General features: G+C 41.4%; 1 protein-coding gene across 2 annotated transcripts in view; it reads left to right on the forward strand.

Moving 5' to 3' along the window:
* The window catches only part of trak1b (trafficking protein, kinesin binding 1b), a 31325-nt gene extending 10023 nt beyond the window's left edge, over positions 1-21302 (forward strand). For both annotated transcript variants that reach the window (XM_042506802.2, XM_088090011.1), the window contains 16 exons: positions 207-283; positions 2260-2376; positions 3983-4083; positions 4205-4310; positions 4405-4483; positions 6661-6791; positions 6907-6981; positions 7082-7219; positions 7296-7372; positions 8160-8408; positions 10333-10613; positions 13278-13396; positions 13921-14128; positions 15715-15820; positions 16407-16532; positions 18361-21302. In XM_042506802.2, the coding sequence (XP_042362736.2) occupies positions 233-283; positions 2260-2376; positions 3983-4083; positions 4205-4310; positions 4405-4483; positions 6661-6791; positions 6907-6981; positions 7082-7219; positions 7296-7372; positions 8160-8408; positions 10333-10613; positions 13278-13396; positions 13921-14128; positions 15715-15820; positions 16407-16532; positions 18361-18955 (2559 nt within the window). In that variant the 5' untranslated portion in view covers positions 207-232 and the 3' untranslated portion in view covers positions 18956-21302. The remainder of the gene's footprint in view (positions 1-206; positions 284-2259; positions 2377-3982; positions 4084-4204; positions 4311-4404; positions 4484-6660; positions 6792-6906; positions 6982-7081; positions 7220-7295; positions 7373-8159; positions 8409-10332; positions 10614-13277; positions 13397-13920; positions 14129-15714; positions 15821-16406; positions 16533-18360) is intronic.

Below are 21302 nucleotides of genomic sequence, written 5' to 3' on the forward strand. Positions count from 1 at the left end.
CATCCTAAACATGACCCATGCACAGCCTCTGAAGGGATGACTTTTCTGTGTTATGTAACGTGGCTGTGCGTGCGTGCTGCTCTCCATGTTCATGCATCACACCGCAAGTGATGAAAAGATTACCTTTTTTCCCTCAGACTGATTGTATCTCTGACAATCCTCGCTACCTTCCTCTTACTCTGTTTTTCTTTCTTATATTCCCACAGTGCTATGTGCAGACAGAGTGGGCCAGATGACGAAGACCTACAATGACATCGATGCTGTCACACGTCTTTTGGAGGAGGTGAGACCAGCTATTTTTGTCTCTTTTATCAGTAATTCAAAGCTTTACTCAAAGGATTTGTAATCAGTCGAAATCACAAAGTGAGGCTGCAGGAAAGAAGAAGCTACCTGAGTGAAATATGTCTGTGGTGTGAAAAGGCAGTGAGTGAACTGCTTCTAGACAAATCAACAATAGCTCAATCTTGCCTCCTGCAGGACATCAAAAACCAAAACGTTGTGATTATGTTCGTGGAATTTTGGGGTATTGAGGCTATACACCAGTCTGGGAAAGTACCAGAAGTAAACAAGTCACCATTACTGCGGCGGCATCTCCCTCCCTCCTGTGCATGTTTGGATGTAAGCTGAACTGAGAAGTGCAACATTTTCTACTTTTACCTTCACTTTCTGTGTAACGTTATTTTTGAAAACGATGTGTAGTTCAGGAAGGACCTGTGCAGTTCTCAGCTGCTCCAACAGCAGTGGCAAACTTCATCTTAAAAAACTACAGTTTCAAATTTGATTTCAAAAACATTTTGATAGTTATTAACCATTTGAAACCTGGATTGACATCTGTTTTTTGTGTTGCGTTCAAACGCCTTTTCCAAGCATTTAAACCCTAGAAACCTGAGCAGACTGGTTGATTTATATCAAAAACATGAAAAAAGACAATCAGCAGCTTGGCAAGAAATGTCCATCAAAATGCAAAAAAATAGGAAAAGAGAGATAGAGAGAGAGAAAGAGAGAGAGAGAGAGAGAGAGAGAGAGTTATTATAAAATTTACAAAAAAGGGAGGGGGGGAGCAGAAAATGGTATACAGTTGTAGCAATTTTTTTTTTTTTTTCAAAAACTCAGGCTCAGTTTGCTCGGGTTTCAAAGGGTTAATGGACTGTGAGTATGGGACAGGTCCTTTTAGAATGATGTGTTCATCATCTGGTAGAGCAGGCATGTCAAACTGGTCCACAGGGGGGCTGGTGTGGCTGCAGGTTTTTGTGCCAACCAACCAAGAGCACACAGTTTGACCAATCAACTGTCTGAAGACGGAGATCAGTTGATTAAATGAGTCAAGTCTGGTGTGCTGCTACTTGGTTGGAAACAAAACCTGCAACCACATCGGCCCCCCTGTGGACCGGTTTGACATACCTGTTAGAGTGTGTAATATTTGGCCAACCCACAAAGCTCAGGTCATTTCGACCCTCTATTAGAGACCTGTAGTTGGTATTTTGTTGCTCATCACATGTCAGGTGACTGATGAGATAATCTTGAATCATAAACAACATTAAATTATAGTCTTTAATTTTTTTTCTCATGTAACTGGTCTATAATGATTAAATGCAACTCTTTACTGATTGTGCTAGCTAACATTAACTCATATAATAACTTGGAAAGTTATATTACTGCACCTCATTACTTGATTATATGTAATATGTAAATTTGAATAACGTCAAGATCGTCATCCATATAAAGCACCTTCATCATTAACTGGGGGCTGCTGGCTAAAGTCAGTATAATATTTGATTGTTTTTTGTTATTTTTTTATTTTATTTGTATTGGTAGTTGATTGATTAATTGTTGAATTCATTTTTACTATCTTTGATTACTATTGTCAATGAAGTTGTATTTTTGTATTACCATTATTATTATTAATATTTTATTTTTTTTGTTCACCTATTTATTTTTTGATTACTTTTATTACTATTAATTTTTATAACCGTTTGTTTCTGTTGTAATGTGATGTTGTCTTGGACCCCAGGAAGACTAGCTTGTTGCCTAGGCGTCAGCTAATGGGGATCCTTATGATAAACAAATAAACAAATCCAACTCCCCATTCTGCTGTCACCATAATGTTATAATGATATTTTAATACTGTATCTACGGCTGTCACTGTCAGCACGCAGCAGTCAATTGCCACCGCAGTAATGGCGGAGCTGCTAGATGGCAGAACACACAAACAGGTTCCCGGATTCATCTATACTAACCATCTATGTCCTTCAACCACAGAAAGAGAGAGATTTGGAGTTGGCTGCGAGGATCGGTCAATCGCTTCTTAAGAAGAACAGAACTCTGACGGAGCAGAATGACTATCTGGAGGAGAGAGTGGGACAAATCACAGAGGAGGTCTGTTCACACACATCCCAAATCAAGCTCCACTTCACATTATGTCACATTTATATAGCTGACGTTTTTTTCCAAAGTGACTTACAACAGATTGCCCCAGAGATTATGTTTTTCTGTAGGCTGACGTGGAAGTTAGCTTTACCCTGGTTCCCTTGTCAAAAAGCCTATGCGATTTTTCCATTGGATTTTGCATTCTTGCAGAAAATAGGCTCTGTTGAAAACAAACGTTTGTGATACTTACAAGTTTTGTTCAGCAAGACAGTCTTTACAAATGAACGACACTTTCAGAATTTTTGAAGCCTAAATGCAATCACCAGAGTTAAAAAGCTAATGTCATGCTATAAATGAACTCTACTACGGTCACATGACTTAACATCACCACCAATATGTGGTGTGATGATGTTCTTTAGTCTCATTTAGCCACTTGTTAGCAACCGCATTTTTTAAACACATAAAAGCTATATAGAGTTATATCTACTTGAGTATTTTATACTGTAGAAAGCCTTGAAGTCTTTTAAAGGGATACTTCACCCACAATAAGACCACATGTCCGTTTTTTTCCATGTTATTTGTGATGGTCATTATCTAGAAATGTCCAGCCCCGTGGTGATCTACCCCCAGTTAGCTGGCACCTTATTTAGGGTTTTGTGGTTAAATGAGGAGTCGTCATGTGGATAGCTCCTTTCATTGTCTTGAATTAGTGATTCATCATCTATTGTGAAGCGTTTAAAGCCAGCGACAGGAATAAATAGAGATAGAGCATCCGACAAAAGTGCAGCTCAGAACCACAGCACTGTAATGCTCATGGACAGTTAATGTCAATAGAAAACAATGGAATCGCTTTCTTGAGTTGGATTCGGTTAGGACACGGTGTTAGAGTAAATAAAAAATAAAAAAAGTAATCCCTTCAAGTAATCTTTTATTTTTAAATAGTAACTATTTAGAATACCATCAGTTTAAACCATAGCAGAATACTAGTGCTATTTTTATGTATTGTATTTGTTACTTATTTACTTGCAGTCTCTCTCTTACTCTCCAACGGTGTTCAGGACTCATTCCTGCAGCACTCTGAGGGTATTCAAAATGTGCAAGGACCATCCATGCAAATGCATCAGCTGCATAAATGTGCTGATCCACATAACTGGTGAAGTTTAAGCTACATTTAGAGAGAATTAGAGATAGAGAAAGAGGTGTTTTTTTTTTTTTTAAAGTTTTTTTTTCACCTGGGCCAAGCTGTAGTCTGAACAGATGAGTTTTAAGTGTGAGACAGAAGGTGTGTAGAGTTTCTGCTGTCCTGATGTCAATGGCAAGTTTGTTTCACCACTGTGGAGTCAGGACAGCAAATGATGGTAGAATTTTCTGGAGCTTTTAACAAATCACAGTCTTTATCAATATCAACAATGTCAGTAGATCCATCTCCATCACAGCTGAACAGTTAAATGTCCCTCAGAGCTTGGCTTGTTTTGATAAGCTTTCTAAGGTCATTAAGATAAACTAGAGTTACACTGGAAACAGATAAGGTCCATCCACACACCACATGTAATCATACAGTACATGCAGACATTCAAACATACACCAGTTTCAAAGCTTGTCGCTCCTTCTGCAGGTGGCCCAGCTGCACCACGAGCTGAACCTGAAGGATGAGCTGCTGCAGTTTTACACCAACGCAGCTGAGGAGAGCGAGGAGGAGTCCAGCAGCTCCCCAACGTCAGCATCTCTTCTTTGCTACTTAATGTCACTGATGCGATCCATAAATACTCATTCAATAGTTTACAGCTCACAAGTTTTAGAGAGGTCAAATTTATCTTGTGTATTTGTCTGTCCAAAGGGGTAAGAAGAGCAAAGTGGGAGCAGCTGTAGGAGGCTTTGTGAGTGACACGCTGCAGAGGAAACTCAAAGAGCTGGAAGAGGAGAACCTGTCGCTCCGCTCAGAGGTACCTCCACACACACTGACAAAGTGTAACCCACCAAACATTCTGGCATCATAAAGTGTATATTTATCTCTGCATAATGTGTTTTTGCACAAAGGCAAACCATCTGAAATCAGAGACTGAAACTTATGAAGAAAAGGAGCAGCAGCTTGTCAACGACTGTGTGAAAGAGCTTAGTAAGTTTTCTGTCACACTCCCTTTATTTATTCAGCTTTTCTCTGTGTGTGTGTGTGTGTGTGTGTGTGTGTGTGTGTGTGTGTGTGTGTGTGTGTGTTCGTCTAAACTTAAAGGTCCAGTGTGTTGGATATAGGGGATCTATTGACAGAAATTGAATGTAATTTTCATAATTACTAGAGCTTGGAGATATGGCTTTAAAATAATATCACAATATTTTAAGGCTACATTGCGTCACAATATACATCTTTTAAAATCTCCTCTAAACTGCTATAAACTACTAAAATACGAGATTATTAAAAGAACCACAACTACAAATAAATTACCTTCTGCCATAAACTAAAGTTACATAAAGTTTAATAAAACACTGTTGTAATGTGAGATAAAGTATAAAGTTAAATGAAGTACTGTTACAATGTGATAAAAAAAGTATAAAGTTAAATAAAGTACTGTTATAGTAAAGTTAAATAAAGTATTGTTATATTTAAATAAATCAAAGCGGAACCCATGGTGCTTTTATTCAGAAGGACCTGGCTTGTCTAGTCCTGATGTTTTTGCTGTGGACTCTAAGCTTCGGCTCAGCAGTTGGATGTTAGCGTTAAACTGTAATGGTGGTATAAGGATTCATTCACTGCGAGCTGGAAATAAACTAACAGCTCTCCAGTTCGTAGATGCAAAGATTTCCAAGTCACAAAATGTGATTAAAAAGATTAAAAGATTAAAAAGTCAGTCTGGAGCTATACAAAAGCCCTGCTTTTTGTGTGTTTATGTGTGAGAGGCAGAGAGCCGTGAGAGAGAAAGGGAAAAACGTAACACTGAACTGAGTCTCATGCTGGTTGCTTAAACAAACAAACAAAAAAAAAACAAACAGAGGCAATGTATATTTACTGTTCGTGATAAAGTCATTTTATACATCACACGTGGAACAATCAGTTCTGTGTCTGACTTTTCATCCCCAAACCATGTCCAACCAACAGAAGCAGGCCCTCTTTTGGGCACAAGCTCCTCCTGGTTTCAAGTCGGCCGGTCTGTATCAGTGTATGCTGAATCCTCATGTTCAGTATCTCTTCGAAGCTCCTTCATGTTTGTTTTGGTGCTGTGTGTTGTGTCGACGCCCCCTCGGCCACGTGCAGGGATGCAAAGCATTATCACGTATTTCTTCATATCGCACAGCTCTACTAACTACATTTTTATTAGTTTATAATCACCTGAAATTAAGAATTGTTATGTTTTCGTAACCTTGGAATGATTCGGTTCCATCCACATATGCAGCACGCCCTCCTCCACAGAGTCTGCCATGTTGTGTCTGCAATATCCACAAACCCTGCCCCCAGGAACCCCCAGCTACCAAATTAAGACTTCTGAGTCTGTCATGTGTTGCAGCTGGGCCCAAAAAGATTTTTTTCCCTCAAGGCAGATTCATAGTTGTGCTTTTGCTCAATGCAGAGCCTACACCGATGTTAGCATTTATACTTTGGAACAGCTGTGGCTCAGAGGTAAAGCGGGTGATCCTCTAATTGGTCAGTCGGCGGTTGGTCACCTCCTCCTGTTAGAGACTACCAATGTGGAGGAGCGAGGGGGTGGATCTGACTTACAGACTGTAGCGAGGCTTTCGTAGACAGTCCTCATTCAAGCGACACCCGCCCTTAAATGTGTGTAACTTATTGCCTTGATAAAATGTTAAAAGGTGACTTATTTAAAAATGCACCTCTTCACAGTGTCATTTATGTTGAAATTAGTTATAGAGAGCAAAATTGTCTTTTGTACCAGGATGTTAATATGTTTATTTCTTCTGTAAAGTTGAGTATTTTAACATGGGGATCTATTGGGATTGGCTGGCTCTTGGAGAGTTTTTGGGCACGTCTACATTAGCTTAATTTTTCAGCCTCAGAGGTTGCCACTTGTTTGTTTGTTTGTGTGTATGTGTGTGTGTGTGTGTGTGTGTGTGTGTCTGTGTGTGTGTGTGTGCCTCCATAGTTCTCCTACTCACTTGGCAAAAGTTTCACTTGGCGCAATCTGCAATCTCACCACTAGATGCCACTAAATCCTACACACTGGACCTTTAAATAACCTGGACTTTTTGGTTTCTGATTCTCTTGCTTGTTCTCCCATTACTTTCGCATCTCTTGTCTCTCCCTCTTTCAGGTTAAACTAAACTTTTCCCTTTTTGTCCTGTCAGGGTTGTCCAGTCTCCAAATCTCCACCATAGCAGAGGAGCTGGCTCGTAAGACTGAGGACGCCTCGCGACAGCAGGAGGAGATAACACACCTCCTTTCTCAGATAGTAGACCTGCAGAAGAAAGCCAAATCTGTGAGTGACAGAAACATGAACCCATGTGACTGTTAGTGTGCCCTGTTCATTTAGCTAATTCCAGCCTCTGTGTGTGTGTGTGTGTGTGTGTGTGTGTGTGTGTGTGTGTGTGTAGTTTGCGGTGGAGAATGAGGAGCTCTCTCAACACCTGGTAGCAGCTAAAGATGCCCAGAGACAGCTTACAGCAGAGGTAACTTCTCCACTGCTTTATTCATTTCATGCTTCCTAAGCTGATACCAGACAGTTTGACTATAATTCCAAAATATATTTTTGATGTCTACAACTAACAGCTCCAGGAGCTGGAGGAGAAGTATTTGGAGTGTATAGAGATGCTGCATGAAGCCCAGGAGGAGCTGAAGAACCTGAGAAACAGAAATTACCCTGCAGGAGCCCCTCGGCGCTACCATCCTCTGGGCCTGTACCCTATGGTGAGAGAGTGTGTGTGGGTGTGTTGGTGTGTGAATATGATCTACCGTTCCTTCATGAGGAGTGTTTGTGTTGCAGGATTCTCTGGCAGCTGAGATTGAGGGAACAATGAGGAAGGAGCTGAGTCTGGATGACCCTGAGTGCGAGGAACAGAAGTGAGCATGGACCAAGAGTCAAACAGTTTGCATGCTAACTTGCTAATCTAAGATGACACACTACAGAAACAAAACACTAACTGCATACACTATGCAGTGATACTCAACTTACGACCCACGGGCAAAATCAGACCCCTGACAGGTCTCCGGGTGCCCCCCCCCAACCATTTTCTAATTCACATTAAAAATAAAGTGCTTCACATTGGGAATTATTTTGTACTGTAGTATACATAAGGTGTCACAGTGTATTTAACAGTATCAAAATAGAGCTTGTTAAAAAAAAAAAAAGTGCCTGTGGAGGATCGCCTGCATCCCCTGACAGAGGTCCCAGCTAAGCCCCCAGTGTCCTAAAATCCTAGAAATTTCGAAAAATTCTAGAAACATCCTAAAATTTCAGAAATATACTATAATCCCTCAAACATCCTAAAATCCTAAAAAAAAATCTTGGAATCTTAAAAATGTTGTGAAATTCCAGAAATGTTCCAAAATCCAATAAATGTCCTGAAATTCTAGAAACATCCTAAAATCCTAATAGTCATTAAATCTGAGAAATTTGTAAAATCCTAAAAAATCCTAAAAACCTAGAAATGTCCTAAAATCCCAGAAACGTCCTAAAATCCCAGAAATGTCCTAAAATCTTAGAACCGTCCTAAAAATCCTTAAAACCTGTATGGGCTGCTGCGACTGCCCCCTGGCCTTCTGTCAATTTGCAAAAATGGCCCTCAGGCACAGCTAGCTGAGTGTCCCTGACCTACAGGCTAATTCTCTCATGTCTGGTTGTGTGCAGAATCCATCGGAAGCGCGTTTTCGAGACGGTCAAGAACGTCAACCAGACGGTCCGTCAGCGCTCTCTGACTCCCACCAACGCCAACATCCCGGGATCCAACCAGTCTCTGTCAGCTCGCACATCACCCCAGTCCAGCGGGCTCTCCACGCCTCACTCCAGCATGTATGGCGGTGACATCAGTGGAGACAGTGTTGCCCTTGACAACCGGACGCAGAGCATCCTGATGGAGACAGCAGTTAATCAGGACAGGTGAGGAGGAGTTGGTTTTTAAAGAGTAACTAAAACTCCAAACCACCTTTTATGCTAAAACCAATGCTCGTGAGTCTTTAGCTGTGTTGTGAAGTCAGGTCCAAATCTCCGAGGATGTGAATGCTAAATAATGGACCTCATACAGCAACATTCTCTTAATTTTTCAATTTTTTCCCTAATTTTCTGGTAAGAAAAAGAGAGAAAGCGAATTAAGCATTTATTTAGTTCAATTATAAAGTCATTATAATTACTCTAAAACATGATCTACATTTGCATTAATGATATATTTGCATTTTCAAATGTTCCTCAAATATAAAACTGTTTTTTCTTGCACAGGGCAACAATGTGTTGTCTGTGAAAACAAGATATTTTTCTCCCATCTTGGTCAGAGTGCTCTCGACACTGTTAAAATTTTCCCATATCTAAGAGAAGAGCAAAAATAAGAAAACATTGGTGAATCCCACAAATAAATGGGTACTAAAAAATAAGAATAAATTGTGTATTTGAGCAGAGAGAAAATTTGTTCACATATCATTTCTGTCAACATATCGCCTGTTGTGTTAGAAATGTCCATAGTGACTGCCCTCTGCTGGTTAAAAGCTGGCTACTGCAGTTAAATGTTGCTATGATGTGGTGGCAGGTGCTGTATATGGTGCCAGCTTTTGTCATCACTGATGGTGATGTTTTGCAGTCAGAAAGACTAAATACATTCATCATAAACTATACACTCTATTGTATAGGATTATAATTATTTTGAGGAAGGAAGGAAAAGAAGGATTGAGGATTAAACAGCACAACCTGTGGTCAGTAGTCTAATGGGGATGTGAGCATTCTTAAATGGCATGTGATGTGAAGCCCTGACCATAGGCTGTCTGACTGATCTGAGAGCTGTTATGATGGTTTTGATTTATTAAGGTAGTTTGAGGATGATAGAATCGCTCTGTGGATTTATATACAGCAGCAAAATGATATAATTCTGATATACATTAGAATTCATGTAAATGAAGGCTGAACCATGAACAGAAATATCAGACCACCTGTATAATATTTGAAAAGATTACATTGTCCATCAATACAATAAATGGAGACTTTAAGCAGACTGATAAATGGATATGATAAGATCTGTATGAATAGGAATCCAATCTAACAGAAAGTGGGTGCTTCTGAGACTTAAGGCTGCTAGAAAAGTCAGAAATCTATCTGACAGAGACAAGTTCTGTGAGTAAATTCATAGCTAAGAAGCTGAAACTTCATGCGGAAGGAGTTTGTGAAGGAGTGTAATTTACATGTAATAATCTTGAAACCGTGATAATTGTGTTTTTTTTCATACTATCAAAATCTATAGTCGTGGCATCATATGTGTTCATAAATTTAGTATGGCCTGCTGAGGACTTCATAAACACTGAAATGGCCCCTGATAGGAAAAAGGTTCCCCACCCCTGGTTTAGAGGGTGCTCAAACTTTTAAATTTATTTTCTTTCAATATATTTTGATTACATTTTTTTTCTATGTAACAAAAAATGTAAATCTTACAACAAATCGCATCACACAGTATCATTGTTATGCACCTGCTAAAATTGGAGGGGCTCATGATAAGTAAAGATAATGAATCTATGAATGTGTAGCCATTTGAACTAACTTCCCCACTGAATTTCAGTAAAAAAAAAAAAAAAAAACTATGCATGTGTAAGCAACTTTATTTCTGCATGTGTAGAGACACTTGAGCCAAAAGTCTGGGGTTTAGTAATCTTAAATTAATCAGAAAGGAGGTTGAGATTTAGGACAGTTTTGACAGCATGGACAAATTGTGAAGAAGAACCTTTGTAAACTGCCTGTTGTTCAGATGAGTCCTGAGGACCTGAGTCAGATGTTTTTTTAGGTACAGTTTATAGAACATTAATATTGTTCCCTCTGTGCTCTGCAGCGGCTCAGAGGGCCGAGAGAAGAAGGCCAGCGGAGCAGAGGACCTGCGGCTCGCCCTGCGCCGCCTGTCTCTGCGCCGACAGAACAACCTGAGCGAGAGGCGCTTCTTTGAGGAAGAGAGGGAGCGCAGACGGGGAGGACACGGAGGTCTACATGACGCCCTGAGCCAGGAGAGCGCGTTGACCCCCTCAGAGAGCATCATGTCCCTCGGGAACCTCCACCTCTGGGCCTCACGAGGGCCCTACCTCCCCGACAAACTCCAGATCGTCAAACCACTCGAAGGTGAGGGAAAGAGTGGGACGAGCGGCAAGGCGGGGAGGAGGTGGGAAGGCGAGCAGGGGGTCGGGAGGACGCTGGAGGGGGAGAGGGAGAATGGATGGGGCTGGGCAAGGAGGACCGGAGCTGGGATAGAGAGGGAGAGGGGGAGGAGGTGGGCCAGAGACCGCGCCGGGAGCAGGAAGATGAAAACGGCGAGGGAGAGGAAAGACATGCCGCTGTCACTGATGCTCTTTAACTCCTTGTGGTCCCTGATGCACCATCACAAGTCAGGCAGCTTTGCATCTCCACACAGCTATTACAGAGACACACAGCCCAGAGGGTGGCTGTAAACACACACACACGTGATTGAACAGCAAAGGAAACAGGGGTTACACACAGTTTGCCTGAGCCCAGAGAATCTCAGCAGTATTTACTTGTGATTGGGTGTTGACTGAACCTTAAACGTGTCTGCTGTTGGCCTGTGCGGCCTCTGCTGGTAAACATTGATATAAAAGCACAGCATACAGCTTAGTGTTACAGAGCAGTCACTTCATACTATTTAGCAGGGATACTCAATTTGCTTTGCCTGAGGGCTGTTTTTGCAAGATTTTCTGACATATATGGATTTCCGGATGTTTTAGATTTTAGGTTGTTTTGAGGATTTGGGATGTTTCAGGGATTTTAGGATGTTTTCAGGATTTTAGTACATTTCCAGGACTTGAGGACAACATTTCTAGGAAGTAGGAGGTTTCTAAGATTTTAGGACATTACCTGGATTTTATTACATTTCTAGGATTTTGGACGTGTCTATGATTGTGGGACAAGATTTGGATTTTTGGACGATTTAGGACATTTTTTTGGATTTTAGGACATTTCCAAGACTTTAGCAAGTTTCAAGGAGTTTGAACATTTTTAGAATTTTAGGACGTTTCCAGTATTTTAGAGCATTTCTAGGATTTTAGGATGTTTTTCAGATTTAAAGATGTTTCCAGGAATCCAGGGATTCTAAGAAGTTATGGTCTTAGCTAGGACCTCTGTTAGAGGGTGTTGGGGGATTCTCCACTGTCACTTTTTTTGATCAACAAGCTCTATTTTGATGCTATTTTATGTGCTCTGAAAACATATGTATACTGAAAGTACAAAAACAATTCCCACTGTAAAGCACTTTATTTTTGTTGTGAATTAGAAAATTCGGGCGGGGGTCACCCAGCACCCAGCACCCGGCACCCTATCAGGGACTATAGAAACCCTGACATTGCTTCTATTTATGTGCTCATTTATTTGTGTTCAATTTGTGTTCTCATTTCTTATACAGTTTTTTCTGTCTTAATGTATTTCTTTATTATTTACTTGTTATTCATGACTAATATGACTAACCATAACCCTTTTTTATGTTTTGTGTTTGCTCATTCTGTCACTGCTTGCTGTTTGTTTCAAACTCAGGTAGCTAACTAATAAAAAGATTTTCTCATATTAAAAGCTCTTAAATTTCATTTTCATCTCATTGCTTTGCTCTTCATCATTTAGTGTCTCTGTATTCATCTTTTTCTGTCATCCTGATCTCTGAAACCTACACACATTTGTTTCCATAGATATGCTTAAAGGGATAGTTTAAGTTTTTTTTAGGTGGGATTGTATGGGCTACTTATCCATAGACATTAAATCAAAAACAGTACATGTCAGTCAGTACATCCCCAGTTTTAGAAGCGTGTGGGGGGGGACTGAGCTAACTGCTAACTCCGCAGGGAAAGGAATCGAAGGGTGCATTTTGTGCTGGGCAGCAGCCAGGATGCTGCCCCCACAACCCAGCCTAGGGTAAGCCGACGACAATGGATGGATGGAGGCTGGAGTCCGACATGGAAGCATGAAACCGTTCAGCAATAAATCATATTTTAGCACCTAAACAAAAACTGCCTCCAAATATTTGTGTGACTTTGGTGTTTAAAAAGGCAACTTTGAATTTACCAATAACACTGATTGAAGCAGCAGTGGACTAGCAACTCCTGTGTTCAGCCAGCTAAAATTACAGTTTTTCTTAATGGAGTCTGGTGGCTTTGAGCTGGGGAACTGAGGGCATTAATGGCTTCCCTGGTGAAACGGGCTGCCTGATGGAAAGGCAAACATGGTGAAAATGCTCTCAATGCAGCGTACACTTAAATTGACAGCAGTACATAGCTTAGCTTCTATATCAGACTTCAGCCTGTTTCTCCAAACTGGGGGTGTGCTGACTAACATCTACTGTATGCAGTACACTGAAAATGAAAAACTGCCCCACAAATCCCCACCTCAAAAAAATACTAACTATCCCTTTAAAAGACACACTAAGTGACTATTTGTTTTCACTGAATACTTTTAATAGCTATTTTTAATGATTTTACCACCTAATGTGCAGGCTTGTATCAGTCAATATGCAGGACGTAATATGTGATATCTGCATTCACATATATTTCAATTTGTGGGTGGATAACATGTTGTTTCATAGGAATGGAATGGAAAGTCTATTAAGCCATTTAACTGGACACAGACAGCTGCAGTTAGAGCTACATATCAAAAACAAAAAATGATCAAGTATCAAGTTCTTAATAATCCCTCAAGTGTTTATTTGTATATGTGTGTGTGTGCGTGCGTGCGTGCATGCATGCATGTTCAAAGATATTGAATACACTGTGGTTGTCTTCACCCCCCCAGGCTCCGCCACCTTGCATCACTGGCAGCAGTTAGCTCAGCCTCACCTCGGGGTGATCCTGGACGCCCGGCCGGGAGTCGTGCCCAAAGGGTACAGACCCCTGGAACTAGAGCTGGAGCAGGTGTGTGTGTGTGTGTGTGTGTGTGTGTGTGTGTGTGTGTGTGTGTGTGTGTGTGTGTGTGTGTGTGTGCGTGTGAGAGATTTCTTCTCATGTAAATGCATCTTTGTGTGTTTTCCATATGTGTTGCAACTGCAAAAACTTGTTATTTTTAGATAATTTTCCCTTATTTTCTATTAATTTCTTGCTAATGTTGGGCCATTTCTTGTGGAATTGATCATTGCCCTCTTCCCATGTTTTTGAGAAAAATTTTAAAGGGTGAACTTCTGCTATTTGTCTTCTCAGTTTGTTCAGTGGGAGAAGACGATGACGAATAAAAAAACATGTCCAAAAGAAATTTAACTTCATTACGATATTTGCCTAAATAAGGAAAAGCCTGGTGTGTGTTTACATGGTATGACTTGGGTTATTAGTTGCAAACACCCCTCACCCTCCTTCTAGTAACTGTTGATCTTACTATAGTCAATAGCAGTAACACTCAGTGCAGATGCATGCCTGTAGTGACTGTGCCCTGCTGTTGTCTGCAGGTCTATCCATGGGGCGGCTTTGAGGAGGATGAACCAGGGGAGCAGTACTTCCAGAATCTGCCCACCTCCTCAGCCTCTGCCTCACCGGCCGTGCCCTCCACCTCCAGCATGGCTGACACCAACCTCGGGCAGCCTCCACCCAGCCTCGCTCCACCTTCTCCACAGTCTCCATCTGCATCGCCACATCTCAGCAATACTGATGCCCTGGGTGAGGACATACTGTTCATTTATACACTCTAGATACTGTATGTACACGATGAGCAGAAACATAAAAATCTTTATGCTGGGCTAACTGAAACTGTAAAGGTGAAACGTTAATTTGTAATGTTACTCAGTGCATGAGCTGATGCTGTGAATCCATCAACACAGCTTAAATTTCAATATAACAGTTTTGGCCACTCCATCTGTTTTCTTTTGTTGTTGCTGTGTTTTTTTTTAAGATTCTTGTTTAGCTTTCCTTTTATTCTGTTCAAACATGAAAGGGGGAGAAAGACGGGATGAGCAAAAGGCCACAGGTTGGACAGAGACCCTCACTCCAGCCTGCTCTTTTTTGTTCTGAAAATTTCATAGGTCTTACTTTTGGTTCCAAAGGCAGCTAAAATCATCCTCCATGGCAATGGCATTCCACGATGGCAGTGTTTTCCCGCAGGACAGGCCAAAAACTGTTCAGGAATGACAAAAGGATCGTGACAAAGAGGTCAAGGTATCAACCTAGCCTCCAATTTTTGTCACATTCCTCAGGCCACTCCTGGGCAGTTTTTAAAGTGTGGCATGGTGCATTGTTAGTTTGGGTTGCATGTAATATTTCATACCTTCATACCTGAAATTTCATCAGGGTATATCGTATATGACTGTATAAGTGTGCGGTGCTAACATCCTGCCCCCCCTGGAGGCGATTGTGCTATTTACTTTCAGCTTTTTTAGACTAATAAATACACAATGGAAAGCCACAAAATGTTAATTTTCCTTATTAAACAGAGAATTACAACTGTACACCCTCTGAATTCAACTTTCTGTCGGTCACAGAAGACTGACGAGGCTTAATTACCACAATAATTCATCATGAAACACACTTCATGCAAATTTAAAAAAAGAAAAAATCACCATAAACTGTCAGGGTTACTCTTGTTAGCAATCTAGTTAGTAAGCCCACTGTTCCAACAATCACAAGCTCCAATGTGGTCAAAATAAATCCTTAATTCACCAAGTTAGATGTAAAAAGCATCCTGTTATTCCCCACAGTCTCTCTATGCCTGCTGGCCACTGGCTCTTTACAGTCCTGTAACTTCTCCCTCCACCACTAGGTGTCTCTGTGTCTTTCAGCTCAGCTGCCTGTTTCACCAGTAGAGACCAGAGACTGAGGTCTTGTGGTGCGTGCTGTGCACTTCATACAATGCTTTAATAGAAAAAGGAACACCTGTATTTAGGACGGTATTGAAAAATATACCTTCTGGATTTCCTTTTACTTTGGTATACTGTAATACTGTGACTCTGCCAGAACCTACTGTGTTGTCAATCTGGGGGGACCACTGGCATTGGGTAGTGCGGTTGCCATGAGGGTGAGTACTTGATATGTATCAGTGCTTGTGTTGGTGGAGCGCGTCAGGTGTAAACCACATGAAAATCAGTACAAAAGGTTTTGCAGCAGAACACGCACTGCTACAAGATGATCAATGATTTTCATTTCACCTGCTAGCGTGGCTGATAGCTGTTAAGTGTTACAGTGCTAAAGGTATATTGGCCGTGGTGTTAGAAATGAGTTTTCTTTAATGACTGTGTCTGTGGGACTTGCAGCTGCATACTACCCAGGTAAATGTATGGCCCACACCAGCTCGACCTACACCTTCACAACCTGTCGTATCCTCCACCCAACCGATGAGCTGACGCGGGTCACTCCAAGGTAAGCAACAGTAATTTGGTGCTGCTAAAAATGTATGTATAAAGTTAACTTTTTTCCATTGAGTTTCTCAAAGTTTCTCTGTAATCTGCAAAAAATTCACTCCTAATCAACTTGAGTAAAGTTTTGCTTTTCTGCTAAAAGCAGCCATATACAAATATATTATGCTCTATTGCAAAAGTCCTAATGAAACTATGCGTCCTGTTTTGAATGGTGCATGCTTTCAACAAAAACAACTAAAATGAACTTTGTATTAAACATTTAATGCAGTGTAATGTGATAATGTTCCTTCAGAGTGCTATATGTGCACTCAGTCTGAATTTGACTAAAACCCACAAGACCAATAAGATCCAAACAGCAGTCACTGAGGTGGGATTGTATCCAACAACAACATTCAGTCAGCTGTCTGCTAGACAGTAGGAGGGTGCTAAATAATACATGCAAGTTCTCATGGTTGGAAGAAACAGCATCCCCCGTGCACAACAAATGTCAGTTTGCAACGATGAGATATCATCGCTGTGCAGTTTAAGTATCTTCTTTTCAATCTTTCTGATTGTCTTTGTTCTTTTGTCTTGTACTTTGGTTCCAGTCTAAACCCAGTCCCAGCATCATCGGCCTGCGTGATGACCAGCACTCTGTTGGGTACTCCTGCTGCCACCCCCTGCACACCCCGCAGGCTCAGTCTCAGGCCGTCTGAATCCTCAACTAACCTCAGGTAAACTTCCAACCAGCAGAAAATCACTTTTTACATTTTCAGCTGTTTTTATGTCCCTGTACTGGTGATCGCTGAGGCCAGCTGGCCAAACCCTGGCGGGCTGGCCCATTCTTGTAAAAGTGATTTCTCAAGAACACCTGAGGGAAATTTTTCAAATTTAGCACAAACATCCACTTAGACTTAAAGATGAGCTGATTGTATTTTGGTGGTCATAGGTCAAAGTTTAAGGTCAATGCGATCTTGCATCCTTCTCATTCTTGTAAATGTGTTATCTCATGAACACCTTGGGGGAAATTCTTCATATTTGGCACACTCTGAAAACAGGGTAGAGCTTATTGGAATTTGGTGGTCAGAGGTCAAAGGTCAAGGTCACGCTGACCTTTCATTTTTCATTTTATATCCAAGAGGTCAAAGGTCAAGTGTGACACTGACGATGTTAGTCTTGGACGTCCACTTTGAAACTGTGCTGATTGTAGAGAGCTGTTGGAGAGAAGATGTGTGTAAAACATCCCTGTTTTCACAGACATGGATACAAGTTCAACTTCACTGGTGCGTGAAGGCATATAACTGCATGGCAGTGTTTCTAGTCTAAAAATGCAGTACCTCCCTTTGTTGCTACTGTCTTTGTTAACGAGTTAGCAGATTGTTATTTAGTCATTTTATAGTCACTCACACACACACACTGAGTTTGTCTTACAAAACAAGACATATAAGTAGGCCAGCCATTGGGCAGGGGGATAAAGTAGGCCCCACATCCACACCCATCAGTTAGGGGGACAGAAAGGTACAGAAAAGTACTCATCAAAAAAAAAATGGTTTGAAAAATGTGAAGGAACTGAACTTTACATGTCAGAGTAGAGGGGTGGCTAGAGCGAAATGCATAGCCCTCCCTTCACCATAAATTACACCATGGTGTGATTTTTGAGGATTTGAGGAAAAAATACCTTAAAACCCAGTTGTGAGTTTTGAATACAGAATACAACCACTTGAAGTTAACTGTCTGTCCACTTACCCAAATAACCCCCCAATGTTTACATGAACAGCCCCTAATGCCCCCCTCACCCTTGCCAAAATTTAGCGCACCTTTGAAGCATTATTACACCCACATCCCAACAGCATGACATGACTAGTACCAATGCATGACTTAGTTCATCTAGTTTAATGTGATATCTGTATCTTTACTGTAGCTTAAAAACTGAGCCCGCCATAGCAGGTTGTGTTTGCTAACATTAGTCTGCCTAACTCCTTACCTGCGGCTCCGCATGTCACAACTGCTGTTTCTTTACACTTTTTTGCCCAGATATTTGGCCTTTGTCTCCCTTCATCTTTCATTATCTTGTTCTCTCTGCACCTTGGCATTTATTTTGGGGCCCCTGACTTTTAGTGAGGCATTTTGCAGTTCGCTTCACATATTTACATCAGCAGCATGTATATTCTGTGCATCTCTGACCTACGCTGTCAGATAGACTGCACCATTTCACAGTAATCGCAGAGGAGCGGTATCAGATGACAAGTTGAAATGTGTTTTAATAAAAACAATGTATACTGTGTATATATTTATCATATAAATACATATATTGCAAGTGATATGTCAGTAAATACATTGTTGCACTTGGGCCCATTTAATGGTTAACTATAGACCCTTTCATGCCCCCCCTTGGTCTTGGAACGGGGTCATCTGTACCCTTGGAACTAACTTGCTTTCATTTGTTCAACACAACGCACTGATCGACAGAAGAGAGCAGACTGTGCTGCAAGGCTCAACTTAACTTTGTAATTTTGCAGAGTTATAAGTCAATATGATGTTGACTCTCATTCATTTGTGCAGAGATGCAACACGCACCACCAGCACTTCCCTGGGGTTAGTGCGCCTTCTCCAGGAGAGAGGAATCTCAGCAGCAATGTATCACCAGAGCCAGGGCCTGGAGTACGGTCACGGCAACGGAGGAGTTTTATTCAGCACCTCCATCGCCCCTAACCGAGCGCCCAACCCAGACCCTCTGCGCCCATCCACCCCTCCCAACTCACCCACTGGACAGGGAGCTTCAGCTGTGCCCACGTCTGCTGGCTTCGACTTCAAGAGCCCCTCCTACGACAACTTCCTGGCCTCCAAACCGGCCCGCTCCATCCTGAAGGAGGTGACGGGGAGAATGAGGGGTAGGCAGAGAGGGAGGGACTGTGAAAGCCAGACAGACGTTAGCGTGACCGTCCACAACCTCAACCTGCTGGACAAGGTGAAGCGGCTGGGTGTGGCTGGAGCTCCAGGCAGCAGAGCAATCAGTCCTGGCCCCATCCTTGGGCCTCTGGGCGGGCTGCGCAGATCCGGCTCCCCTTTTGGGCCTGATGGAATGAGGAGGAACCGGAGTTATCCAGCCATGGTCGGGGCCAGCATGGCCATGAAAGCCCCGGGGCCCCAGGAGTAGTCTGGACTGCTGCTTGCCGTTAGGGGAGCCAAGTAGGAGCCAGGCAGGGCCCAGGACTGACTGTTGAGCAGTCACCTGGGGCCCAACACTGACTAATACTGTTCCTACTGTACAGCGACGGCACTGCTGACCAAGTTCTAACACCACAGGTTCCTCACAGACACTGTCCAACTATGCTTGAATTAAAAGCAAAATCAGTTTGATTACCCAAACTACTGCAGCCTCTTCTAATTTGCACCCATGCATACAGTTTGGTTTGTGCCCATATAATAAGACATCTCTGAAATGTCTCAAATGTGTTAGTTTAGACATATATCTAAAAATTCGGGCACATCAAACCAATTTCCTATTATTACATTTCATGTAATTGCATAAAGCGACCCATTAAAACCAGAATACCGATACAGTTATTGAGATCCCAACCACTGCTTTCCACTCACAACCCTGCTTTGGAGACTGACTCTGCTGGCTAGATGTAGTACTCCCACTCCTGCCTTTTCTGAAACACATGCAGACACACATGGGTGCATTCAAATGTGCAATCTTCGTAGTCTCTGTAGCACTAAACCATGCCTTTCTTCTTCTCTCATTGGATTAAAATCCACTTTTTATATATGATTCACAATATTCAATCAAAAACATGAAAATATGTCAGGCTTTTACCCTCACTCTCTCCCCTCAGTCTGACTCCTGCCTACAACCCCAGTGCCGAAAAAGTTGGGACAGTGTGGAAAATGTAAATAAAAGAGAATGCAATGATTTGCGAATCTTTTTTGACCTATATTCAATTGAATAGAGAACAGAGACAAGATATTTAGTGTTTAAACTGATTTAACTGATTTATTATTTTGTGTAAATATATTCTCATTTTAAAGTTGAATGCCTGCAACACATTCCAAAAAGTTTGGTCCAGAGCGAAAAAAAAACCCAACTCACCTAAAACATTCCACAGATAAACAATGGGGTATAAAGGGGCAAAGATTCAAAGAATCCAGAGAAATCTCTGCATGTTAGGGGCCAGGCTGATAACCAGTACTGAATGCACTTCACCTTTGACCTCTCAGGGTGCACTGCATTAAAAAACAACATGATTGAATAAAGGATTTTACTTCATGGGTTTAGGAACATTTTGGAAAACCATTGTAAGTAAACTCAGTTCATCTCTGCATCTACAAACTCAAGTTCAGACTCTACCATGCAAAGTGAAAGCCAGATATCAACATCATCTACAAACATGGTGGACTTTTCTGGATGAGATGGACCGACAAAAAGTGGAAGAGTGTGCTGTGGTCTGACAAGTCCACATTTTTTTGGAAATCTTGGACGTTGTGTCTTCTGGGCTAAAGAGGAAAAGCATCATCCAGATTAGGTGGGTTTTCATCACAGATTTGTGCAAAAATTAAGCGATATTTTCAAAATGTCGGAAAAATACAATTGCGAGATGGCTGTCTTTCCACTGACTGATGTGTTTCTGAGTGTTTGCATAAAGAACATTTCTGTTTATTGTCTTTTATCGCTGACTGTTCCGTTCTTTGATAGTATGCCACCTATTGAGCATTTTGGCAACTGCAGACCAGATTTCATTGCACATGTGTTGTACTACAACGCTGTGACTTGTAGTGACAGTCACAGTGACTACAAGTGCCCATGGCATCATAGATAACTTCACATCTGTGAAGGCACCATGAATGCTGAAACGTACACACAGCTTTTGGTGCAACATATGCTGCCATCAACACAAAATCTTTTTCAGGGACTTCCCTGCTTATTCCAGTGAGACAATGAGAGACATTCTTCACGTGTTCAAACAGTGTGGCTTCTTAGTAAGAGTGCAGCTTCTAGACTGACCTGCCTGCAGTCCAGACCTGACTCTGAACATGCGTGGAGCATTATGAAGCACAAAAGACAATAGAGATCCCAGACTACTGAGCAACTCAAGTGGTATATCAATCAAGAATTTTGCTTAAATTGTTGTCTTTAGTTCCCAAACATTTACTGAGTGTAATTAAAGAAAAAGTCGATGTCACAGAGTGGTAAAAATGCCCATGTCCGAACTTTTTGGGGATGTGTTGCAGGCATCAAAATCAGAATGAATGTATGTTTACAAAGAAACTGTCAAGTGTATCAGTTTGAACACCAAATATCTTGTCTCAGTACTGTATTCAATTGAAAATAGGTTAAACAAGATTTGCAAATCATTGCATTCTGTGCTATCTATGTTTTACACAGCGTCACAACTTTTCTTAAATTTGGGTTGTACCTTAGTCCCTCCTGAAGTGATTAGGTGTGAGTCCAACATGTCACTTTTTGTTATAAATCATTAAATACAGTTAATGTCTATATTAAA

Source organism: Plectropomus leopardus, chromosome 17 (assembly GCF_026936395.1).
Source record: "Plectropomus leopardus strain MGB_pleo_1.0 chromosome 17, ASM2693639v1, whole genome shotgun sequence".
Classification (NCBI taxonomy): domain Eukaryota; kingdom Metazoa; phylum Chordata; class Actinopteri; order Perciformes; family Serranidae; genus Plectropomus; species Plectropomus leopardus.